The sequence below is a fragment of the Poromitra crassiceps genome (assembly GCF_964638095.1).
Source record: "Poromitra crassiceps genome assembly, chromosome: 5".
Lineage (NCBI taxonomy): Eukaryota > Metazoa > Chordata > Actinopteri > Beryciformes > Melamphaidae > Poromitra > Poromitra crassiceps.
In genome coordinates this window covers 26,414,561-26,442,154 of record NC_139642.1, presented here as the reverse complement: position 1 = coordinate 26,442,154, position 27,594 = coordinate 26,414,561, and the positions used below count along the sequence as shown (strand labels likewise).

At 42.3% G+C, this 27,594-nt stretch overlaps 1 protein-coding gene across 1 annotated transcript; it reads right to left on the bottom strand.

The window, feature by feature from the left end:
* Positions 1-1,124: 1,124 nt before the first annotated feature.
* On the bottom strand, positions 1,125-12,032 carry LOC310776183 (cytochrome P450 2J2-like; the record flags this gene model as incomplete). Its single annotated transcript, XM_083636364.1, has 9 exons — positions 1,125-1,300; positions 2,154-2,295; positions 3,530-3,717; positions 4,836-4,974; positions 5,120-5,296; positions 8,143-8,303; positions 10,295-10,444; positions 10,635-10,797; positions 11,832-12,032. 9 exons carry the CDS (start codon positions 12,030-12,032, stop codon positions 1,125-1,127), a joined length of 1,497 nt encoding a protein of 498 aa, XP_083492490.1.
* Between the last annotated feature and the right edge of the window lie 15,562 nt (positions 12,033-27,594).

Sequence of the window (27,594 nt, the reverse complement as noted above, 5' to 3'; positions counted from 1 at the left end):
TAGTTCGCTCATAACAGAAAAACGTTGAAAATGACCCCTTCGTCGACAGAGAAAAAGTAGGATCAGGCGGAACAGTAATAGTATCGCTGGCAATCTTACACCTGCCATGTTGACACTTTCCTACAGATTTGCTGCCACCGCAAATTACTCACAGGCAGGTTTTGCTCTGGAGGACAGAGATCCCATCTCAATAGAGCTCAACAGTGACCACCCACTTTTTCTCAGCTCCCGTTTCATAACATCATAATTAACCCTAACCCTAATTCCCCAATTATTTTCTCCATAGATGTGTTGAAAAATCCTTATATAGAGTTTTAGCTATCATTTGTTTTCTCAGAGGTGGAGAGAGGCGGAGTGTTTCGGGGATGCGGCTCTAAGCTGTGCTATACGCTAAATATACCGCAGCTGTGTGAACCAATCAGATTGCTTGATTTGAGAGAGCTGTTTTATAAATGTATTCATACAACAGTTAGTTCCGGCCGAGCAATTTGATTGGACAAGAGCCGTGCTGTTTTAGTATATCATCACGGGCGCTTCACCGATGTTCTAAACGTTTCCTTGATTAGGCTGTGTTCAAACAGCGCTCGCACCCAGGGACAGCGATATGGATTTATGAATGGTAAGCTGAAATCGTCTGTGCTAACCTCAAAGTAGCTAACATTAGCTTAGCTAACTTGCAGTCGGGAAACTGCAGGCAGCAAGTTTACCCGTTGTTGCGTTTTTTTTTCTATTTTAATGTCCTAAATGTATCTATTACATGATTTTACTGCGTGTAAAGTGACTTTGAGCACTTAGAAAAGCGCTATATAAATTGAATGTATTATTATTATTATTATTATGATGTTGACATAGATTAGAAAGACAGACATACATGTAATAGATCTTTGCAAAGTATAACATAGGTAATGACTATGAAAAACAATGCCTATAAATAAAATGTATTATGTTGATCAGAATCTCTGATGAGCATTTGTTAATTTATCATGACAGACAGAACCACTCTGCTATACAGTTGGCAATAAAAAGAAAAATTCAGATTTTGAATCTTCATGCTGCACAAGGGTATACTGCACCATTTCTCTTATTTCTTTGTTAAGCATGGGGGTAGAGCAGGTCAGAGTGGTTTATCTTGGTGTAGCACAGAGGCGATAAGGTTTGGGACAGTGAATGACTCCCAACTTGAAGTCCAGACTGGGCTCCTCTCCACTGGGTGCAGAGAATGAGAACCTCTGGAGGAGGGAGGTGAAGAAGAGGAATAACTCCATTCTGGCCAGTTGTTCCCCAGGACATGCACGCTTACCTGGGAAGACATAATACCGTACCGTACTCTAGTTCAATTTGATTCACAAATGTTTCAATAGGATCCAATAAGATTCTACAAAAGCAAAATGCATCCCCCCAGCCTTGGGCCATATCAATTCATAATGGACCACCATTATAAATATACAATTCATGGCCAAACTTTGTTCAAACAGAACTTTATTTTCAACCCCCCCCCCCCCCGTGGGGGATTCTTTGGGAGTCAAGACTCATTGGTGGTGGACTGGGGAGGTGGGTGAGGCGAAACGACAGCTTCAGAGGAGATGATGAACAGCCGTGATGCCGGCTGCTGCTATGATCCGCCAGAGAGGGAGGTGACGTAGAACCCTCGCTATATACATTAGGATGAACTGACGTCATAACTGATGTCATACTTAAACTTGACTGACGTCACGGCCCACGGGCTGATCAGGTGATGCAAATATGGCGGCCTTCTGATTGAAATTTGGTATGAAACCTCACAAAATGAACAAAACATCTAGATTCCCCCATTGTATGTAGCCTAATGGTAGAGCCATAAAAAATCTTGAGTTTTTCACTCAATATAAGCGTGCTAGAACTTCAATGAAGCGTTGCAACAAGCAGATGGGATATACAGTATGTGACATTGTCAAAACAGTATGGAAATATGTATTTTCTAACTTTGAAGCTACTTAAGGGGGAATTTAGGTTTAACTCAGAGTGCACAGGGTTTTAAGTGTAAGGATCCACCATAGAACTGAAATGAATAAAACAATCACAAAAATATGATTTATTATTATTATTATTATCATCATCATCATCATCACTTGGTTAAAACAGCATGTAATTGACTTTTGGCTGAAACTACTGACCGGCTGAAAAAGGAAGGAAGGCCTCTCTCTTCCTAAATTTGCCATCCTGGTCCAGGAAGTGTTGAGGGTTGAAAGAGTGTGGAGTTTCCCACACAGACTCATCATGTAGAACGGAGTGCAGCATGGGCACGATCATGGTGCCCTGAGTTTAGAGCATTAATCAAGAAAGCAAATCAAATCTCAACATGTTGCTGTTTACAAAACAAGATGGTTATAAAGTGTCTCAGAAACAACAATAATTAAAACAATGGAGAAATAAACTAACAACGCCATACCTGCCAACATTGGGCTGTGAAAAAGAGGGAGATTTTCTGTGGTATCGCCGAATGACCTACCCTCAATGCCCCCGTAGGCCTATATAACCCTACACCACAAATTAATAGAATAAATACAAGGATGTAAAGTAAACCACTTTTAAATTAGTCTTAAATTCATAGCTCACAGTAAAATACTGATACAATTAAATTAAACAAACATACAAAATGTACACAGGATGTGATCAAAACTCAGCATCTAAAATTCACATCACAAAAAATTAAAAAGATGTTCTTGGCGACTATATGGCCATTTGCCTTGACACACCTCTCATGAGGAACGTGAATAGGCTATTTGTTAGCAGTTCCCCTCTGTGCTTCCACGGCTTGTTTGTGTTTGGCATGTTTAACGCGAGCATGTTTGTTTGCTAACGTCATTTCCCCCACCGTGTTCTACGCTAAAGTCGGCCCGACATACTGTAGCTTCTAAAACGCATGAGATTTGATGATGTGGGTAGTGTGTTCTTGCGTTCTTGTGTCCCTGTGAAACGTCATCAGTCGCAGCCCAAGTACTGTTCCAATACAAAGTTCACATTTCGCCAAGAACGATTAAAATTCCCGGATGTGTTCTTGACATGCCCACTTTACCAAGATGCTCTGGGTGGTGACTTGTGTCAACTTGGCAAGGCACATATCCCAGCATTCATTTCGGCATAAGTGGAGGCAGAATGCAGCAGAGAAGACGCCATAAGCTCCGGGAAGTTTTTTACAATTTAAAGTTTTATTTCATCACTAAAATAAGTGCCACTTTACGAACATTTATGGCGAAAAATGGCAAAAAGTTCCAGAGCACAATTGGCTGCATCTACATCAGCTGAGCTTTTTATTTGTGTAGTACTGCAGGCGGCCTCTGAGCTGGTATTGCGCAATACCCTCAAGAACGCAGTCTCAAACTGCCAATAGCGTCATGTGTGCTTGTGACCTCGCAAGTTCATTCTTCCAAGAACGACTAGCAAGAATGTTCTCCCCAAGAACACAAGAACAAGAATGCATTCTTGGTATTGAGAAACGGCCCTAGACAACAATCCTTATCACCTTCTTTCTCACAGGTGAATCATTTACCTTTGGGATGGTGTACTTGCCCAGCGTGGTGTTCTTGGTTGCCGCATGGGCCACATTCAATGGCAAGATGTTTCCCTTTCTCTGGATCTCATGGATGACTGCGTCAGTATAGGGCATGTCTTCTCTGTCGGTCACAGAGGGCTGCCTGGATGAACCAACTACAGTATCGATCTCAGCCTGGACCCTCTCTGCACATAGAAAGAACAGGAAACAATGTCTGATTTGGTGTCCATCATACATGGCTGTGGAGAAAATTAAGTCTATGACAGCCTAGTCTGACTTGACGGATGCAGGCTGCTGGACTAAGCTCTGCCAATGGTGCCGAGTCGACCATTGGCAGCGGAAGAAAATCCTTTTCCGCTCCCTGCAAGCTCTGCCATTGGCTCCGACTGCTCCCTGCATGTCAAATCTGTTGATCTCAAATGCCTCCGCCGCTGTGAAACAACAATGCTAGCTTTTTGCTATACACCCTGAAAATGGCACGTTTTTACGAAGATTTGGATTGTGCAATAAAGCAAGCTTACTTGGTACTTTTGGTTAGAGTTCTCAGTTCCAGCCCGAGCCCGATGGGACTCAACCCAGCCCGGGTTCTGGGTGACAATTTCTGCTAATTGGTCGGGTCGGGCTTCGAAACGGAGAGTCTGGCAAGCGAGACTAATGACAGCCACACGCAATATTGAACCTGCCACCCTACACTCACTCTCTCTAACACACACACGCACGCACCGGGGCCGGTTCCAGAACAAGATGACTAGGGATGCATCCTAGATAGGAAGGGGTGCACATGCACGGGCCGCCCGAAAAATGTGACATGTTATTTTACTAAAAATAATGCATTTTACCATCATTTCAAGTAGAATGATACCAGCCAAGCAAGAATATTTAAAATGTTTCAAGTGTTTTACTGAAATATTTGGACCATATAATGACAATACAATTATCTCAACCTTAAAAGGTTACATGTAGGTGCCAAAAAGCCATAAATTCACTTTAAAGAACAAAGAAAAACAACAATTATTATTCAAGTTTAAACAGTAAGTGTGCAGCTGCAGCATTTATATATAAAAAAACAAACATTTTACCACTCTTTTCAACTGAGCATGCAGACAATTAAAATAAGGGTGCAATGCGTGCTTTTGCACCCCTGTAAAACCGGGCCTGGCACGCACGCAGGCAGGCAGGCACGCACGCACGCACGCACGCACGCACGCACGCACGCACGCACACACGCACGCACACACACACACACACACACACACACACACACACACACACACACACACACACACACACACACACACACAACCTTGTATGTGTGGGTAGTAGATCATGTAAAGCAGTCCCCAGTATAGAGTAGTGGTTGTGGTCTCAGTTCCACCACCTAACAGGTCCAGGGTGCAAAAAGCCAAATTCTCCAGATCAAACCCAGAATCTGGATCCTCCTTCTGCTGACAACACACCAAAATTAACAACTGGCAGAATCAGTGGCTTGTCAACATTCAGAACCATTTCATTAGAAAATGCACAGAGGACAAACACACTATTTTAAGCCCAATACATTTCCTCACACGCTGGCAAATGCACACACACCTCTCCCATTTCTGAGAGGAAGCAGTCAATGTAGTCTCTTGGCGATGAGGGGTCATAGTCTTCTCTGTGTTCTTTGATCTTAGTTTTCGCAAAGGCAACCAGCTTATTTGTCAGAAAGAATATCCTCTGGTGATCTCCAGGGAGCCACTTCATCAGCCAGGGCAGCATGTTGTAAAGCTACAGAGCAAACACACAGACAGATAGTCCATCTTATTCTTGACAATATCAGGCTTTCAGATAGATTCATAACATGTAGCTGCTGTCCACCCTTTCGTTCCATCAATTCTTTTAGGGCACAGGATGATCAGGTTCAACATCACCTTCAGCCTCAGACTTGTGACAGATTTGTGATGAAGAACTCTAACATATCTGGTAGTTGCCTATATTCAGTAGCCACTACTGTCACACTGAATGGAAAATGGACCATGTTCGTAAAGTTACTAAAGTCAACCTCTTGGATAATGTCTGTCAGTCCACCCAGCCAGGGGCGGACTGGGATCATAATTCAGGCTGGGCATTAGATACCAAGCAGGCCAGGCCGATAGGGGCTGATGCGCGTGCCGCGTCGCCGGCGAAAAATTGGGGCCGTTTGAAGCCCAATTTGGGCCGTTTGAAGCCCAATTTGGGTCATTTGAAGCCAGATTTGGGCCGTTTGAAGCCCAATTTGGGCCTTTTGAAGCGCAATTTGGGCCGTTTGAAGCCAGATTTGGGCCGTTTGAAGCCCAATTTGGGCCGAGTCCAATTTTACAATGAGATACACCAATTTTAACCCTGTATAAAGTAAACCAGTAGGCGGCGCCTGGCCTGCTGTTCAGTGAGTGGCCTGACTGCGGGCACCAATTTTTTTTTTTTTTTTTTTTGCAGGCCAGGCCAGGCCAGGCCACCGGGCATTTGCCCGACGTGCCCGATTATGCAGTCCGCGCTTGCACCCAGCCCATCTCTCTTCTTAATATTTTTTCCAGTGCTAATTAGTGCTCATTTTAATTTATTTATCCTGGTTGCTGCTCCACCCTCTGCCGATCTGGGAAGAGCCAAAACTGGCTCCATGCTTCCTCCGAGACATGGGCAGTAGCCAGCTGCTTCTTTCCACCTGACAGGGGAAACTTCACCGGTAGGACATAGCACGTGAGAGGATCACGCTATTCCAACGAGTTCCCCTCCCTCCGAAAGGGCGCCCAGAATGACCAGAGGAGGCACCACTTCAGCGGTGCAATCCAGGATATTGCATGTTTTGGTGAGGGGTTCCTATATGGGGGAGGCTTCCAGGGGGCAGCATGCAGGCTCCGCACGGGGGGGGCCCTTTTGACGACCCCACCCGGGCGGTGGGCACTTGAGGGCATGTGGATGGGCACAGCTCCTTCAGCGCTCACAGTGTCCCAAGTGGGAATCGAACCCAGGACCTTCTAGCTGTGAGGCGACAGCGCTGCCACTGTGACCCCCACCACCCAGCCCATCTCTAAGTGAAGTATTTCTGGCTAAATGTGTGTTGAGGAATTTGTTTGTTCAAATTACACATTAGAATAAATTACACAGGTAGATTCTCTTGTGCCGTTGAAGTGGCTGTCTCTCTCAATTCTCAACTCGTATGTGAACAACCTACAGGGTCATCAGAAGAGGAAGCAAGGACCCTGGTAGACAAGCTGCAAGCACTCCTGGCAGGAGGGGATTTTGAGCTGCACCAGTGGGCAAGCCATCACCCACCATGTGTCAGCCATTTTTTTTTTTTTTTTTTTACCTTTATTTATCCAGTTTAGCCTCATTGAGATTAAGAATCTCTTTTTCAAGAGGGACCTGGCCAAGAAAAGCAGCATACAATTACACATCTCATAACATTACAACACTACATGGTACACACACATTCAGTGATTCATAAAAGCAAGTTAAACTATGAAGAAAAAAAACAGTTGCAACTTTCACCGTCCTCCCTACCTTTAACCATTGTTTTAAAAACATTTAATGAGACCAGCTCCTGCAATTTCAGGTCCTTCTGGAGCTCATTCCATGCCATCGGTGCTGAGAACTGAAACGCCTTTTTTTTTACCATACTCTGTGTACGAGCCCTTTTCACATTCAATAAAAAAAAAAAAAAATCCCTCAACCGCTGGTCTGACAGTGCAAGGTCCAGATAGTGCAGGCCGAGCCATGTTCAGGAGTCGGCACTGGTGCTTCCTTGGCACTGTCCATCTGACACTATCATCACACAATCTCAGAACCATTAGCTTCCCACAGACCACTCTGCACACATCATATTAGCCCGTCAATACGATTCCCTCGGCTAGCTGGTGCCCTTCGATATCTTATGGCCCATTTCCACCGCTGGTATCAGCGCGGCCCCGCCCAGCTCGTCTCGCTTTTTTGTCTCATTCCACCGATCAAAAACGTGGACAGCCCGGGTTGAGTCGGGGTTGAGTCGTGCTAGTTTTGGTCCATGCTTTGTTGAGGATCCAGCGCTGTGAACCCGGTACCATACCGTGACGTGAAAACACTGCAGACGACTGATTGGTCAGGCAGAATTGGTGAGAGGCCGCCGGGGTAGAGGCTTCCCTTCTCCCTGTAGCGCAACTCCCGTCCCCCGCGCAGTGCATGCATGTGAGTTTGAGTAACAACAAAGTGATATCCATTCTCCTAGCCAATTGTCACATTTGCCCATGTACACTGTAGGTCATTTAGAGGCACCAGTATTTCATAAACAGTTTAAAAGTTCTGTGTATGGATTTAATTTTAAGGTTATACGTTATAGCCTACTTCGGCTATGGGCGGAGGGCAGATATGCGGTCGCTATGACGACCAGGTGTGGGCGGAGGCGAGTAAACTTGCTATGGAAACAGAGTCTATATCAAGTAGAGACGAGTAAGACCAGGTCGAGTAGAGCTGTACTGTGCTGTTATATGTGGTGGAAATGAGCCATTATACCGTACATTGTGCACCTTATACCTTGTGCACCTTCTATTGTCTTTGTGTACAAAATGTGCTATATAAATAAACTTGCCTTGCCTTGCTTTCCCTGTAACTTAGAGACTCACCTGTGCCAATGCCCCTCCTTGTAATTCCACCACCTCATTCAAGTCCTGAAGGATCAACTGGTACTGCTTGTCACTGTACTCAAAGCGATCACCAAACACCAAGCAGCAGATGATGTTGGATACCGCATTGTTTAGCAGCAGCTGGACATTGAAGGGCTCACCTGAGAAATTAACAGATAATGCAATGCCAAAGGCGGAATTAAGTAAAGTCGTTGATGGGCTTTGGCAATGCTGTGTTGTTCATTGTTAGTTGTTCTACTTCAGGTTATTGCTCGTGTACGTTCAGAGGAATTTAAAAGAGTCAGTGGTGGTGATGGGGTATCCGTTTATGTGTATGGGTATTTTGGGATTTGGCATGTGTTGGAAGTACTGTATAAAGAATTTGGATGGAAGATTGAAGCTCACTGAAATGTACTTTGTTTGCACTGTGGATGAAATTTTAGTGAGCCTCAGTCAGCTTGTACATACAGGTCACCCCATTGACCTTGCATTCGTTTTTGCACAAACTTCCAGAGCTACTATGAGGAACAGCATGGATTGTGCTGAGAAAGAACTCTACCAATCAACATCATCACTGGTAAGTACCAAATACGGCTAGACTTTAAAAAATGTGAACTATCCCTTAAAATCATTGTCAATACTTATTCCTTATTCTTACTCAAGTATTTTATTGTACTTTGGTTGCATTTAAACCCGAGGTTTCCTTTACACTCACTTGTCAATTGTTTGCCTACAGTATATAGACTCACATTTACTTTCATTAATTTTAGATCCTGAATGATCACTATATTCTTTTATTGTTTTCACAAGTTCTAGGAGTTAAGGAGAGGTAAGATATAAGATGACATCATCGGCATACAGGGCTAATTTGTGACATTCCTGACCTAGTTTAGTTTAGTTTATTTTGTTTAAAAGGATAGTGTGCACACACATTTATCATTTGCAGATCCTATAGTTAGCCCCTTTGTTTGATCTTGCTGTCTAATTGCTTCAGCAAGTGGTTCCATACATAGAGTGAATGAGTGCAGACAGTGGGTCCACTTGTCTGGTCCCCTTATGGAAGCGTCTTGATAAAGTACCGTTAACTCTCACTTGTGAAACTGGCTTTTTATACACTAGAAATCTTGCACGCTATGCACGCTCAATTTCCTTTCCCCCTTAACTTACCCTTGTCCTCTTCTCCCTACTTCTTCTTCTTTTTTTTCTTTTTTTTGTAAATAAAGTTTTTATTTATTTACACACATAGACAGCATAAACATAAACAAACATTTTTACTTTCACTTATACATTTCCAGGCCTGTAATAAATTAACATACTTGGTTTCATGATATATTCACAAGAAAAAATAAAATAATTTAAGCAATATAATATAATATAGCCACATCACAGTGTCCCAGTCGTGCTATGAGCAAAGAAGCGGTCCCATGCAATTTTGAAATCCTCATTTCTATCATTGACTCTTGCCAACATGTGTTCATATGATACTATTTCTAACATGAATTCTACCCACTTTTTTAAATCTGGAGAGGATGTACTTTTCCATAATCTGAGAATCATTCTGGCAGCCGTGACCACGCCTACATTTATCACTGCAAAGTCGTACTTCGATATATTTGGCACTTCTGTTTGGTCCCCCAACAGGCATAACCTTGGTGACACAGGCACCTCCGAACCCAACCATTTCCCTATGTATTCTATTACGTTTTCCCAAAACGGGTAAACCAGTTTGCATCACTCCCATATTGGATGTAGAAACGTTCCCGTCTCTGCCTGACATTTCCAACATAAATTATTGGCCATCAAACTCATCCTGTGAAGCTTAGAGGGCGTAAAATAAAACCTGTGTATTAACTTATATTGAGTAAATTTCCCCCTCGCCTCCTTTATATATTTCCCCGTATTCGCTAATATCTTTAACCATTCTTCCTCACTGATATCACACCCCAAGTCCCTCTGCCAGATGATTCTCAGATTATTACAAATATCTGTTTGCGATAGGTTTAAAGATTTGTAAAATATAGATCCTACTTCTTCTTCGAATGGATTGCCGGCAGACTGGAAGCCTTGCGGCACATTACTGCCTCTCACAGAATATCACACAAATTCCAGACTCGGGGGTCCACCCCCTCCTCAATGTTCCTCTAGTTAGTACCTTGCTGATGAGCGATGGCCTCATTCAGATAGTGGCACTCCTGCTGGATGGATGGTTCGAGGGTCTTCTTGCCCACACCAAAGTTCCTGAGTGTATGGAGAGCAAATCTCCGCTGCAGCTTCCACTGATAGCCATTTGACATCACTATACCTGTTGGCAACATAAAACAGCATATAGACTGAAAGCAACTGGAACTGACTGAAAGCAACAGTGTTTAGGCTTTTCATCCCCTTTCATTGCACAAAAGAGGTGTTAATATGCAACAGTACTCTTGAGATGGCCTCAAAGGCAAGGCAACTGTTTTCCTAGACATGCACAGACATTACTATGCGCACTATACCTTTATTCCCAAACATCTCACGAAACAGCGGTATGTCAGGGCGTTCTGTGTAATCCTCCCCTCTTTCCACCAAGGCTTCTCTGACAAGCTTGTATCCATTGATTATCACAATCCTTCCTCCAAAGAGTCGAAGGCTGAAAGGGTTTCCATATTTCTCTGCAAACTGAGAGAAAAACAGCAGATTGTGGGTTTCCATATTTCACTGCAAACTGAAACAGCAGATTGTGGTCCAACATTGAGCGGCCTGTTCACATTTTAGAGCTTTGTAGAGCTCACTGGGAAAATGGGGTCGATGAGGAATATGAAAGGAATAATGTTAGATAGTATAACGCCAAGGTTAAGTAGTGATATGCTGGAAATGTGGGTTATACTCCATGAATGTTGGGTGCCATGCATTCATTGCCAAATCCACCACTGATTTTGGGATTTGTGATCAGATTGTTCTCACTCCTACTGTAACTTGTCAAATTCTCCTGTTCAGTTAGGAACCCTTCAGATAATCTCATTAGAAATCAACATTGCGCGGGCAAGGCGATCTAGTCACATGTTTAATGTGACAACAGTACCCTGTCTCGTCAGGGTAAGGCAACCACCAGCGGTCTTGAAAGTGACGAAAGTCTGATGTTGATGTAGGTCGCTGTTTTTTGTTTTTTTTAGGGCCCCTTCACACTGAGGGCACCTGTCCAGGTTGCCCATATGGTAGATCCAGCCCTGTATACTGGCAATGTTGTAAGGGTTACTTTTCAAATGTATTCCACTACAGATTACTGAATACATGCCCTAACATGTAATTTGCAACATATTCTATTAGATTACTCAAGTTAAGTAACATATTCTAAATACTGGATTACTTTTGGAATACTACAAAATTGTCTTACTGAGCACATTTGTCTGGGTCACTCTGAATGTATAGTTGACAATTGCTTAGATGGATAGAATACCGAATGGGCCAACCAGGCACAGACCCAGGGGCACAAGAGCAGGCCCCCCCTTCCCGACCCAGAGTCATACGTGATGATTATGCCTGTCACTAAGTTACATTTACTACCCTACAGTCAAAGGACGCATTTATGTATTTACTAAAGCCAGCAAAAAAAAACATAATTAAAATATTTGTTTTGAAGGTAGCCAATAGAGGTACACGGCCCTGCTGAAATGATCTGTTTGATCTATTTTATAATGCATGCCCACTCATACCTTGGTTAAATCCAGGTGTAGTTCCTTGGGTTTGATGCGATGAAGGTCACCAATCAGAGGAAGAGACCATGGTCCAGGAGGAAAGTTTCTCGGGGCTCTGTTCTTCAAAACATCAGCAAACAACAAGAAAACACACACAAATATCAGAACACTCCACGCATCCATCCATTCCAGGGCTATTACGTCATATAATGTTTCCATTTGGTCTTTTTTCAGGAGCAGGACACGCCAACTGTTTGTTAAGTTCTAGTACGAGTGGTGCTCGACTCATCTGGTCAATTTCTTAAGAAGGCGTGTTGGGGTAGTGTCATTTGTGTGTGTGTGTGTGTGTGTGTGTGTGTGTGTGTGTGTGTGTGTGTGTGTGTGTGTGTGTGTGTAGTGTGTGCGTGCGTGCGTGCGTGCGTGCATTTTTGCATGTGTGCAGCTAAATTTATGTATTTTGAGGTTGTAAACTGTTTGCTTACATTTGTAATGTTCATAAACACTGGAGTAATGGCTCAATATTTTCCATCTACAAGTCAAAATCTTCACAAATCAAATCTGCATGAATTGGTTAAATATTTGCTAACTGGAAGAGGTCAAGGTCCAGGCTTGTTTTCAACTTCACCAGTGTTACATAAGATTGTCTTTTTTTAAGCCTGCTATTTAGGCTCCTCCTCTCCTCAGAGGTTGTGGGCTTCAAGAGATGAATGAGACAACGTGCCAGCAGGGTTGTAAAATAAACTACATTATACATATCTGATGACCACTCAGAATCTTCAGGTCTCGCACTAAATAAACCAATAATAACGTGTGGCTCAATGGAAATATTATAGATGTCACTTAATTAGGGACTTAAAAACTGACACCCAGAATGGCTGGTTCACATTTACACCTATCACAAATGGGGTTGGTGTTCAGATCTTAACCAGTTTTTTTTTTTAGTAAAGTAGAGACGGTGGACAACCTTAAACTGAATAAGTCCATACCTACTACATGACATGCAGGAATGCACCTGTTCCAGCAACCTATCCCAGACATAATCTGAGAGGTGCTCACCCAGTTCCTGTTCCCAGGTAGCCCTGAGGTGATTTACACACTGGATACTCATATTGCCTATCCAGGCCCAGATTAACACAGTGTGATGCACACACACACCACACATTTAAGACACAATCTTAAATTGTTTTTTTTATCATTCTCACCTATCACTTTCTACATTGCTTCTGCATAATCAGCAGAGCACCTTACTGAGTTGATGTAGTATTTTATGTTGCACTATACGTTGGGATCTGGCATGGTTGCCATTTGTGATGTTGTGGTTCTATTTGGAGGCAGTGTCCTCATTTTTTACTTGAGCTGACCGCTCTCCGAGTTATTGTATTATCAGGGGCGGAGCGACCCTATCAGCCGAGAGGGGGCGAAGCTTCTAGGGGGGCCCACGCCGCCGGCCTTGAAAAATTTGCCTTTTTTGCATGTTTGAATCTGTTTTAGCCATATGTAGTGGAATCTCATTTTAAACACACCAATGTTATGGTCTATTGATTGAATTCCTCTCACACTCACACCACTGACTTTATTAAATAAAGTCATTTTAAGTCATTTTTTCACAACTGTAAAATAGCTGATAGCCCCTATATCCGAAAACACAATTTGTCACTCATTGAGCCAAGTAATATTATGTCCAAGAAAGCCTACAGTGAAGCCACTTTACAGACAAGCTTGTTCTGAAGAAGAAAAAGAAAAACACAGGTTGCCAGCCAGGCCTCTTCAGATGTTTCAGCACCGAGGCACAGCCCTCGGTTCAGCACCACCGCAGATGGACAGCGACAGGCTGTCACAGACAACACCCTGTCTGCCCCTGTCTCCCTCTCACACACAGACAGGCACGGACTGCATAATCAGGCACGTCGGGCCGATGCCTGGTGGCCTGGCCTGGCCTGGCCTGCAACAAAAAAAAAAAATTTGATGGGGGCTCACTGTGGAGTGGGCCCGGGGCAGGTGCACCCTCTGCCCCGGTGTACCCTCCGCTACTGTGTATTATAGCATATTATGATGCTTGTTATTGTCAGTGTCTTTTGTCTTGCAGTGTGCCTGCTGCAAACCAAATTTCCTTCCTATCAATAAAGTTGAAGTTGAAGTATGTTTAATATTTAAATGATGAAACACATGGCAGTGTTGGAGAGGTGCTGACCTAGGGTGACCATATGTCCCGATTTGTGCGGGACTGTCCCGCATTTTCACGGTTTTTCACGCGTCCCGCAAATTGAGACGTTGTCCCACATTTTGATTGGCAGTCTCCAGTTTTCACATGCGCGTTTATAAAATGTGGGTTTTATGAATTGGTTATGTGGAGAAGGAGAGGGGGCGGGCTGTGTCTGATGTCATCATGTCAATCAAACTGGAGTACACGGGGGCTGGGATCAAATGCACGTTAGGCCCACCGAATGCTGCAGATTTGACGGGGAATATTATGAAACATGAAGGAGGAAAGGGAGGAAACTGCGACAGCAGCAAAGAAAAGGAGATGCAGGCTGCATCATGCAGCTACAACAAGGACTGGGAAACTATCCGTGGGTGAAGCCAGTGCAAGGCGATTCTCAAGAGAATTTTTTGCGACATTTGCCAGAGTCAGTTTTCAGTTTCACATTGAGGTGAATACGACGTGAAACGACACAAACAATGCGAGACTCACAAGAAACGTGTTGCTCAAAAGGAGGCTTTCCAGTCTATGGATACATTCCTACTGAAACCCAAACAAGATTCCAACACAGATAAGGTAACAGCAGCTGAAGTAACTACCATTTTCCACACTGTGCAACACTCACATTAACCACTCCCAAACCATTCCAGCTGTCTCTGTGAGATGGGTTGTCTGCACTCCACAACTCAGTGACAAAAACAACACTTCTCTTAAGCTAGGGGTTCTCAAAGTGGGGGTCCCCCAGGGGTCCTTGAGGGTCTCCAGGGGTCCCCAGCAATATCTATATATATATATATGGAAATGTTTATTTTTTAAGTTAGATAGACGTTTATATCAATATCTTAGACTACCTCGATGCACGTGTCCCACATTGTCCCACACAAACGTACTCTTTGTCCCACATCTGGTTAGTTGGGATCTGGTCACCCTATGCTGACCACGGTGTGAGAAAATGGTTTAGGATACCCTGAACAAGACACTTGTGGAAACATTGGTATTTTAACATAAACAAAAATATTTTGCATATAAATATAAGTTAACATATATATAAGTTTGCGACTGCCTTCTTACACACATCATATTTAAATTGCGAAATGAATAGCCCCGATTAATGTTTTTATGTGCTATCATGTGTCATGGTTCCTGCATGTTCTAACAATCTGCAAAACACTTTTCTGACATGATAGTTTTCTGACAGCTTCCGACAGCATAGCCTTCTGACAGCATAGCTTTCTGACAGCATAGCTTTCTGACAGCATAGTTTTCTGGCAACAGTTTTCTAACAGCATAGTTATATGTTGTCACTAACGCCGATTGAATGGGGTGACAACAGTCGTACGAGAGAGACTGAGGGAGAGCGAGAGAGAGGAGAGGGAGAGACAGAGGGGGAGAGACTGAGGGAGAGCGAGAGAGAGGAGAGGAAGAGACAGAGGGGGAGAGAGAGCGGGAGAGAGACTGAGGGCACAGAACAAAAGCAGAAACGCCCTTATATAATTACACCCCATCATGTCTATAAGCCTGGCTATTTTATTGCATAATTGATCTAAATTGAAAGCCAATTGGTCCCGAATGCTGTCAGGGCCGAGCCTGGTAACCAGCCCCAATGAATCCTTCATCACTACTTTGACGATTCTGCGCCAAAGAACTTAAATTGATAAGAACTGAAGGTACAGTAATAACTTGTTCCACCGATTATTCCACTGCAGCCCAATGACAGCGGTCTGGTCCAATACCGGAAACAGTTACCGGGCGGAAACAGCCGCCATGACAGTCTCCCCACATCCATAAAAATGTTATTTTAGAGCCACAATATTGTTCTAAATATCAACAACTAGCCAACAGATATCAAAGCTGGTGGGCTTTATGGAAAGAGCATGACTCGAAATGGTTGATAGTTATATCAAACTGGTCATTCAGTGGCGTTTTACTGCCACACAACTAACGTGCTAACAGCTAGCTAGCCTAACATACAGGTGTGTTGTTGCAGCGCTCTGTAATGCGTTATCGGTAACATTAGATTAATTATTCATCTACCAGCCAATCTAGGTGTCCCGGACAGTACAGTATCTGTCCCGAAGAAACGCAGTGGATGGCCGTGGGTCCAGACCCATATGAAGAGTGATGACAACTGAGATTCATATGGGGCTGGATACCAGGCTAGCAGGGCTGGGTTGTGGCTGAACATCGTGCCTAATTCTTAGCATTCAAAGTGGATTGGATGAAATCCATCAGACATTCGCCCTTTGTAGAAAATAGTTTAGAAAATAATTTTCAAATTATCTGTTGCTGAAAACAATTAAGTATCTGTTTTTTGCACACACAAAAACGTATTGACAAGTGAGCTCTAATACCGTATTTACCTTACCTTTCTCAGTTGCCATTGTTTAATTGTCCCGTCGTTGCTCTGAGAAAGCCACATGAGTATGATGGTGCAACACCTTGCGTAACCCAATGAAACAAGTGCAGAATTATCTGAGCTGTGGTGAGATAATGTGAAATATATTTCAATCAACTAGACCCATATTTAAAACATGACAGTCTAGTTGAGAGGAAATGTGGCATTCAATCAACTAGACCCATATTTTAAATGACAGTCTAGTTGAGAGAGAATGTAAATATGGCAGTCTAGTTCCTGTTGGGCAAAAGAAGGCTGAAAGCAATGTTATGAATGAAGTGGTACAAGTTTTAATAGTATAGGTGATTTCCCAGGTCCTCATACTGATGGGTGCATGTGTGTGTGTGTGTGTGTGTGTGTGTGTGTGTGTGTGTGTATTGTTAGGTGTCTAGCTATCAAGCTAATCACCATGTTAAATATCATAGGTTTACCTTAACTTACCTTAACATCGACCCAAGCGCGCATAGCACGCCAGATGCCTAGTTAATCAAAATAACAACATTTCGATCCAGGTGGATCTTCGTCTGGTCAAACATTTTAAAAAACTGTTCTTACATTCCTTATATGGACATATCACCTGATGAATATCAGTCACAGGGTAGACACAGGTGACGTTCCTCAGGTATCAGGCACAAATTGGTTGCAATTATACAGAAAAATTACATATATCAGTGATGTCATCCGTGATGATGTCACCAGATGATGTCATCAGTGATGATGTCACCAGATGATGTCATCATTGCTCAAGGGACATCACTCAGGTAATTAGGTCAATCATTAGGTAATTAGGGCAATTAATAAGCCCTTCGAGAGCATTAAGCAGGCACAGAGCAGGCTGTGCCACACCGGCAGCATGGAGGTACGTTAGATCGCTCTTATCTCGTTCTCTCTCTGATATAATAAGCATAAGAGCGACTGTGTGTCGGAAAATAAGCCATTTACAAGACATAAATACAGGCATTTCACATGCCCTGTTTTCCTCGTTTTCAGGTCGCAGTTCAAACTGATTATCGTTTCTGCTGATGCTAATCAAACCAAGTTGTCAGGGTGACTTAAACATAAAGCTGGAAATAAGGTCCAGGGTGTGAAAAACAGGAATTATCCTTTAACAAAAGGCATACCTAGTGATGATATTCAGCATTTTCTGTTAAGCACATCAGTGTGTAGTCTGTTTTTAGAAAGATCCATTCATTTAATGGTTGTGTAGGTTGTTTTATTACTAAATAACATTAATGGTTTTGAATGCAGCATTTCATTTAGCAAGAGATTTGGGGGGTTTGCATTTTGTGTTTGTGGTTTTGAGAAAATGAGCCCTAGTTTCAAAACATGTTTAAAGCACTTGTGAAAAATTGTAATCCTAAAGCAGACACACAGATACAAGCACCTATATAGCTCTGAGTGACACTCATGCACATTGAGGTGTAATTGAATGAATCCCATGGACAAAGTCAAGCAACATGGAGTTACCACGTCTATAGAGTGCCAAAGTCGCGCCCTCCTCCGGGTTCGGCATGGGACCTAAGGGATTTCAGTCCCCATTAATTTTTCCGTAGACCTTTCCAAAAGAATCCAAATAAATATAGTGTAGCGGGTTGGGTTTGTGTGCTACTGTTCGTGTGTGTTATACTGTTCTGTGCATGGGGGTTAACTGTGGGATTGAAATGTCTGTGGGGATTTACGGGGGTCTGTGAAGGCGACATATAGCCAGTGGGTGGGGTGAGAGGGGGGTTCACCTGTGATTGGCTGGGGGGAGGGGAGCTGTGGGCGAGAGGGGAACAGCTCGGGGAGTTGGAGCGTGAGCCTGAGAGAGACGGCTGTGTTTTGGGGAGAGCTGAGAGCTAGGAGGGAGCTAGCGGGGTTTGAGTGTGTGTTGGGGGTTTGTTTTGGCGTGGGCTACGGCTGACAGTAGCCCTGGAACCTGTATTACAGAATAAAGTGCGGTAAACTAGATCCTGACTCACCGACTGGTTCCTGACAATGCTACAATAGGTTTACTTTGTCAAACCAAGTGATTCCGAATCAGGAGAGACCATAGAACATTTTACTCAGACCAAAACAAAAAAAGAGCGACCCCCACCATTTCCCACAGTTTTTTTTACGCTTTAGTTTTGGTCTGAGTGAAATATGTTATGTTCTCACTCTCCCCTGATTCTGAATATCGCTGAATTGCTTGATTTGACAAAGTACACCTATTTTTATAAGGCTTTTTCTAAACGTCTATGGAGAAATGAATGGGGAATGAAATATCTTGGGTCCCATGCCGAACCTGGACTTTGGCAATTAATATGGGTTTATTATAGTGTCGAGGAGTGTGTTGAGGTGTGTGTCTGTATTGCAAGGCAAACAGTGGTATGTGTGCAGCACCTATTGTTGATGAGGACAATTGCATGGTTATGGCTATCTTCATGCATTCAAAACCTGACAAGGTTACCATTACTAGTGAAGTCAAGCATGTACAGCAAGTTCAGGCAGCCACACATTGATTGGCAGTTTTAAAATGTTTATTAAAAAAATAAAATAGAGAAAAATTATATGGTACATAAAAATGTTCAAAACAAAAGCCGGGCAGTGGTTACCTCCGGCCACTGCTATCTAGGCAGCCACTTTGTGGCAGACAGCAGTACAATGCACACGTTTCAGCACGAAGCCTTCTTCAGCAGCGCGAGGACATTTTTTAGAGTGTTGTCCTGTTCCTTTTTTACTTATGATTTGTTTTGGCCTTGCACCTAAGTTGAATGTTGAGATTGAGTGTGCTCGCTATTGGTGAGTTTGGAAGCCACTTTGAGGGCCACTGCTCAGATGAATCAGCCAGGACCACCTTTCTCTAAGAGCAGTCGCCAGTTTACAATCCCTCATTGTATTGCAATGGAGGAGTGTATTGCATTTACATGTACATGTGTATGCCAGAACCTCAGCAGTCCCAGCCGCTCTCTGTCTCTGCCTGCCCTCCAACACCAAAGGCAGACTAGTACTGTCTCAGGTGAGAAGGAGCCAAGAGGGAACGACGTGGAGAGAGCCACCTAGGACCGCTGAGATGTACAGAGATTTCCGTATACAGACTTCTTAGGATACTGCATGTCAGTCTTTAAGCTCTCTGTCCAATGGCAGGTAATATATGACTGCTTTTTTAAGACCCTTTCAATTATTTGAAAGGGATATTATTATCAGCTATAGGGGTGTAAATCAGAAGTTTCATCACGATACAATATTGTATAGATTATTTGATACAATATTTGCTGATATTATAAAGTCACAATACAATTTCCATTCAATTCAGGGGTCTTTGATCGATATGAAACAATTTCATATGCCCATTTAACAATCAGAACAATAGCTACAAAATTTAAATCAGAATCAGAATCACTTTTATTGCCACATTTTTTTGGATGGGTTTGTCCATATTATTTAGGTCAGTGGACACAACACAGAGCTCACACAAGCATTAAATGACACAAAGAGAATTCTACTCTCCAAGTCTCTTTTATTACAGAAAATTTCCACCACAGTTGATACTTTCACCATGTTTCAATAGCACATCCAACTCTCCTATCATCACACAGGCAATATTGTTTTACATAATATGGTACGTTTAAGCATTAAGCACTGCGTTGTATTAGCATATCTAAAGTCCACATGGCTGTATCTAAAGCATTAGTGGTGACCAGTGGTGGGTAGAAATTCTGATATAAAAAAATAAGTAAAATTGAGACACTGGAGATATACAGTTTGAAAAGGAACATGAAAAGTTCCATAAAAAACTACTTTCGTAGCATTACTCTAGGCGCGTTATGCATACTCCAACCCTGGTCTCGTGGAAGCTGCGCGTTATGCACACTCCAACCCTGGTCTCGTGGAAGCTCCAGTGGAACTCTAATAGTTCCATTTTCACCACATTCATTGGTGAAGAAGATCCCAGTAGGTCCAGTCAGCTTGTTGCCAGGAAACATGGTCTGGACTTCGGCACCTGGGTTAGCTTGGGACCAGTCCCAAGCCTGGCCGGCGATGAGGAGGCCACCACCCCCTTTCACGAAGTGCAGCAGCCTCTCCACCTGTAAGTAGGGATTATTCTAATTGGTTTATTGGGTTTTTCAGTTCAAACATACTACATATATACAGTGACATAAGGAAAAGCAAGGCATGAAGCACCAAAAAAAAAGAATAATAAAAAATACTATAACATTTACAATACAGAGTTTGCAGGGGATACACTAAGTGCTGAGGATATGTTATCTGGCAATCACTGTCAAGAGCTTTGCTATCTCGACACGGCAGATACTATATTATAACATCCATAATACACAGTTATCATATCCATAGTGTCAAACCCTAGACAAAACCAAAAGCCAACACTTGAATCACTGAATCTCAATTAGGCAGTATTGGGAGGAGAGAGGTATTTTTGATCAAAGTACTCCAGAAAGGGATCCCACACTCTAAGACATTTCGGAGTCGAACCACCTATAGTGTATTTCAGTTTCAGCTTGAGCACCAGAGATTGTAACTCCCGTGAGGTGCTACACCAAAAATGGCAATGGCAGGGTCGGGATCAATGTCCTTCCCACAGATGTAGGATCATTTTTCAAAGATAGAGGACCAAAAAGGGACCAGGGACGAGCACGACCAGGACATGTGATGTAGAGTGGCTGGGGCCCGTTTACACCTACAACATGTCGAGCCCAAGCCGGGGTACATCCTGGCAAGCCTACTTTTCGATAAGTGAAGTCTGAGATTTCATTTGTGAAATCTTGCTCCCATAACTCCTTCAGATGATCAAGGGTGGGCGAAGTTACCATTTGGCATTTGAATCATGCTATATCATCTGGATATAAGGCCTCTGCCTATAGTGGATCGAAAAGTATACACTCTTCTATCCAGCTATCAGGTGGAGACGATGGGGATGGGACCTGCAGATATTTAAAAAGATGTGTTCCTGGAATGTCATATTCCCTCTTTAGTAGGGATGGGCATTGTTAATTTTATTGACATTGATACCATTTTCAAGACTGCTTAACGATCTTTATCGACACCACCATCAAAACCTTTCTATTATTTAGTGGAAAGATGAGACGACAATAATTTCTTAACAGAACTGGTATTGCATTTATAAAGAAAATAAATAAATAATATATACTGCTTTGGCATGTTTTAGTCATCCTAGCAAGCATCAAATTGAGAAATGATGTGACCGAAGGCCATGAGGAAATTCAATTCTTCTTTGTTGAGTTTAATGATGGTTATTGAGAGGAAATTCAATTGAATACAAATAAAAACTTTAGACAAGAGATGTATGTTTGTGCACCAGTGATTTGAAATGACAGGACTCTCATCTCTTGAGACAATGAGACATAATGCTATATTAAGTTATAGCCAGGACCCATTAGTCTTGATAGCAGTATCGATAAGCTCAGACCTTATTGATTTTGAGAAATGTGTTAGCGGGCCCGGGTCTCGATCTCCATCCCTACCTGTAAGCCATTGTTGTACGCATCGCAGCAGAACACGCCCAACGAGTCATCGTACGAGGTCACGGACTTGGCATTGGTCCCGTCTTTAAACAGCATATCCTTCAGGCTCTCCAACCCGCAAACGCCCACCCACGTCTTATCGTGGGGCTTCAGCCACTCAATGGCATTTTTAACAAAACGCCCAGCGGCTAAGAAGGCCTGGGAGAGGTAGGCCTCATGGGACAGCACCACAATGCGGCCTTTGCCATACTGGGCGGCCGCGAGCATCACGGAGCCGTTGGGGGTGACGGCGATGGGCAGTGCACGGGCACTCGTCAGCCTCAGGGGACAGGGCAGTGGTTGCCCCACAAACTTAAACTCTTCTATCCCCTTCACCAGGGTACGGTACACTTGGTAGTTCTGCATCTCTCTGAAGACTGGACGGTTCACATGGTTCATGTAGCTCTCCATTTTTCTGCCGGCTGGACGACCTGTCAGAATATATCATAAAGTTTAGCTATGTAGCATAATTCAAAGAGGTCATCAGAAAACAAAGAAAGCAGTGTCTCCATGTTGAGCCATGGTTGAGGGCAGAATCAAAATCATTATTGGATTCATTACAATGTGACAACATTAAACATTCCAAAGTGTAATGAGAGCCATACGTAGGGACACTGGGGTTACTTCCGTCTGTTGAAGCGCAAGAACAGACCGGAAGTAACTTCCGGGGGCCCCGTGCTGCCCGTTCCCCGTGAGTGTCCCTACAATATGTTTTCATCAATGGGATTTATTAGATTGTACAAAAAAAGTCTGTTAGTCTAACTGTAACCAGATATGGCAATGAAAAGGCAATGAAAAGGGTTCAAGCCTTTTCTGAAGGGTCGAAGGTGGGCCCCGACCCGCCAGAACAGCAGCCTCTCTGTGTTCCGGCACCTCTTCATTTACAAATTAAGCACTGGTGGCGGCCACCTTGGATTTATCAATTTTGAGGCATTATTGGCCATTTTTGAGCTGGCATACAGCAGATTTGATTTCAGCACCACTCAATACCTGTGAAAACCATATTAGGCCAATAAATCTGTGGGGGAAAAACACCTAAGTAAGAACAAATTTATACAAAAGTTGTTGTTGTTTTTTACGGTATCAGCAATTGTAATTAATACAATTCTCTTTGTTTGTTAATTGTTTAATTCATATAGGCTACCCATAGAATATACAAAAGGTTTTTCAATGGATTCTGTTACCATCAGTTAATTATTTATTGACAAATCCAAGATGGCGTCCCAAGAGGGGGCCCTAAATTCTGGTGAATAGGATAACAAATTTAACTAATAGATATTATCATGAAACTTCCCCAGTTGATTACTTATATTAAGACATTTTTTGTATTACAAGTTTTCTGAAATGTTTTGTTTAAATATGCAAATTTGCAGAAAACAAACCCATTAGGCCAGTCAATATATGAAAAAAGAGCACCTAACCCTGAACAAATTGACACAAGCGGTCATTTTCAAGATGGTGGCTGCCGGGAGCTTAAAATAGCTATATCTCATTTTACTATTCAACCATCTTGAAAATGACCTCTTTCCGGAATTTAAATCTTTCTATATTTTCACTATGTTATTTAACATGCCGAATAGTACCAGAATCCATTGAAAAACCTTTTGTATCAATTTGTTCAGGGTTAGGTGATCCTTTTTTTCATACATTTACTGGCCTAATGGGTTAGTTTCTACAAATTTGCATATTTAAACATACCATTTCAGAAAACTTGTAATACAAAAAAAGATTGTCTTAATGTAATTTATTTCTATGATGGTACATTAGTATGGGAACTCACCCGTGTAGTCTGTAAATAGGCAGCTGTGTAGACTCAGCAGATCTGGGTCTGATACAGAGGTCTGTGCTCCACACCTGTATTTATCGTCCAGGACACTCCCACTCATGGGCGTGGCCTGGGCAGGGCTGTTTTATGATTGATGGATTGATTGATTGATTGATTTCTGTGTCATGCCCAACCCTCATGGGTTTACAGCACACACACAAAAATACAAAATACAACAATAAACCAGCGCTAGATAGAATGGTACATTTAAGTTAACACACAAGTTGCAAGTCTACTGCTCAAACAACAGAATAGATCATTCCATCACTTTCTAAACAAAATCTTCTGTCTTTGCTCCCATGCCTAACAAATAAAATTGGCTATGAAGAAGGTTCCTTTTTTTCAAATACAAATCCAGTTTCTCATAATCATCCAACTAAAGACAGTCAACACAAATAGAGGACATTTTTACTAAAGAGTACTTCCCTTGCATCATCATATACACTATAATAGAACAAAACATCGATCTTCTTCCGGGGTAGCATTAAACCTACCAGTCTCTATTACTAAAGGAAGAGGTCCAGAGCATAACTGAGCACACAGAGATCTTTGTTGTCTGTCCAAATCAAACTTCACATAGGGTTCTACACAGTAACTGTCTTTTATGTGACAATAGGTTCTTAGTTTTGGTTTATATCATAAGTCAACAGACCATTTATCTTTATACAGAATAAACATATTACTCAAAGACTCTCGGGTATCACATAATAAACCTTTTCTGAAAAATAAATGACAAATCGTTCGAATAAAATTCAATTAATTTGCCCAGGGATGACTATGGGCGATGTCCCAATTAAATATCTTTTAGTGAGTCTTTGGTCAGACATTCTCACAAGTCTATTCCAGAGTCAAAGCATTTTACTTTTGTGTCTGATGCTTGGGGATTCCCAACCCATATCACCACTAGTGGCCAGAACTGAAGTGAATGTATGACCTTGATTCTAGGTCATACAGGTCATACAGGTCATACTCGTCCAGCGTCAAGCCCAGATATTTATAATGATCCATATAGTGCTAATGAACCCAAATTAAATACAAAAGAGCTCTCCCTTGATGTGCGTCTAAAATTTACTATTTGTGTTTTGTCTTGATTTACTATGTCTCCATTTTCAGCACCATTCGACAACAATGTTCAACATGATCCGCAGGTCATTTTCGTGTTTAGCAAGTAAGACTATGTAATCCGCGTACAATAGTATGCCCACAATCTGGTCGTCAAAATGTTTTATGAATAGCCCCGCATCTTAAAAATAAATAAATGAATAAATAAAATAAATAAATCAGTAAATAAATTAATAAATTAATAAAAATCTGCGGTATTACTGTTTTTCAAAGGCTGTGGCGGGCTCACTTTTTAAAGCTAGCTGCTAGCGTGATGACCACACAAAACTACAACCCCTACAGAATCCATTGTTAGCAACCATGTCTAAAAAGGGGTCTAAATATTCTAATGTGTCTGCCCTGCTGGGAAATGTACATAAACGGCTTTGGAGCCCCCATACGGGTGGATCGGGACAGTGAGGTAACACATAAAACACAGAGAGGTGTGTCTTTACATCAATCAAAACACAGGCAGGAGGTGTGTCTTTACATCAATCAAAACAGGGAGGAGGTGTGTCTTTACATCAATCAAAACAGGCAGGAGGTGTGTGTCTATATCAATCGGAGATGGTGCAATAACTTCACCCTGCAGTTATGCACGCCTGATATTGTCCATCTAAATTAATCCAAAAGCCAATGAGGATGTCGCAGCGAACACCATTTTCAGAGCGGTGCAGACACTGCAATCTACCTCCCCTGATGCCCCCAATATTATATTAGGAGACAGTTTTTTTTTTATCAATACATCAGCTGCCACACACGCCACAACAAAACTCTGGACTGCTATGGCTCCATAAAGGGAGCATATACTGTAAATCTGAGGCGGGCCCTGCCCTTGGATCTTCTGATCATAATACTGTGCATCTTCTACCCATTTACAAGATGGTGATGAGGAGGGAGACGGTGCACAAAAGACAGGTGAAGGTCTGGAATGAGGATCCCTTTCTTGCCCTGCAGGGGTGCATTGATTGCACAGATTGTTGTGTGTAGTTATATATCTGAGGGGGCAATTGCCCTCCCCCTTTTTTTTGCCTAATTACCAAATTCTTAGCATTCAAAGTGGATTGGATGAAATCCATCAGACATTCACCGTTATTTGTAGAAAATAGAACATGAAAATACAATCATTTTCAAATTGATTGATTGATCTGTTGCTGGAAAACAAGTATCTGTTTTTTGCACACACAAAAGCTTTTTGACAAGTTTGCTCTAATACCGTACTTTACCATTCTCAGTGTTATTTGTCTCAACGTTGCTCTGAGAAAACCACATGAGTATGATGCTGCAACACCTTGCATAACACAAGGAGAATGTGAAATATCTTTCAATCAACGACTCATATTTAAAACATGACAGTCTAGTTGAAAGGAAATATGTCATTCAATCAACTAGACAAATAATTTAAATTACAGTCTAGTTGAGAGAATGTAAATATGGCAGTCTAGTTCCTGTTTGGGCAAAGGAAGGCTGAAAGCAATGTTATGAATGAAGTGGTACAAGTTTTAATAGTATAGGACTATAGGTGATTTCCCAGGTCATATGGGTGCATGTGTGTGTGTGTGTGTGTGTGTGTGTGTGTGTGTGTGTGTGTGTGTGTGTGTGTGCGCACACGCGAGCGTGTGCGTGCGTGCATGTTAGGTGTCTAGCTATCAAGATAATCACCCTGTTAAATATCATAGGTTTACCTTAACTTCAACTCTATACAGGCCCAACACACGTACTGTCCGGCAGAGAATTGTAAGACAATGTACTAACCTAATGTGAGGAGTTGTGACAATCATTGCTGTATAGGCAATAATGGCAATGAACTGCCTTTCGTATCATTATGTCTTCCTTATAAACTACTACTTACTTATGTACAGTATTACGCTACTTTTTCCATTACTTTCACCAAAATAACCGCAGAATGACACCGCCATGCCGTAACATCTCGAAAAAGAATTCCAATCATCCTAAAGTCAGTGTCAACTGTCCAGGATTCTAAATGTTATTCTTTTCCTTTGTTATTGTCATCTATAGTGGTTATTTGCCTAAAAACACACAATTTGATCAGGAAATGATTGTATCTTTATTTAAATATACTTTGATTAAAAACAATGTCTTGGTATTAGTCATTTTTTAATTATTATTACTAGTGGACCCATGGGAGTTAGACGACCCTGGGAGTTAGACGGACCCCCTCTAGTCTGGAACACAGTGGTGTCCAAAGCCTCTGGGACACACTCAAATTCATCACCAATCACAGATGATATCACTTACCCTGTAATAAGAATGAGAAGTTTCTGTGTGTGTGTGTGTGTGTGTGTGTGTGTGTGTGTGTGTGTGTGTGTGTGTGTGTGTGTGTGTGTGTGTGTGTGTGTGTATGTGTGTTGGTGTGTGTGTGTGTGTGTGAGAGAGAGAGAGAGAGAGAGAGAGAGAGAGAGTGAGCAGAATTTTGTTCAGTCACAGCTATGTCATTTTACGTGCGATCGGGCTGAAGTCAGGAAGTGTAAAGAGCACCCATGTTGGGTGACCCAACAGAAAATTTAATCTGGCTGTTTTTTTGTTTTTGTTGTTGTTGTTGTTGTTGTTTTTTTAAGTGACTGAGCCCAGTTACTTTTTTGCCCCCCCCCCCCTTTTTTATGTTATAATTATGGAGTATCACACAATCCAAAAATGAATTCACAGATTGAGGGTCAAACTATACAACAAGTAAAAACAGTGTAGGACTTTGGCTCGACTGTACATTGTCTTGGTCTGATCACCTCAACAAATTA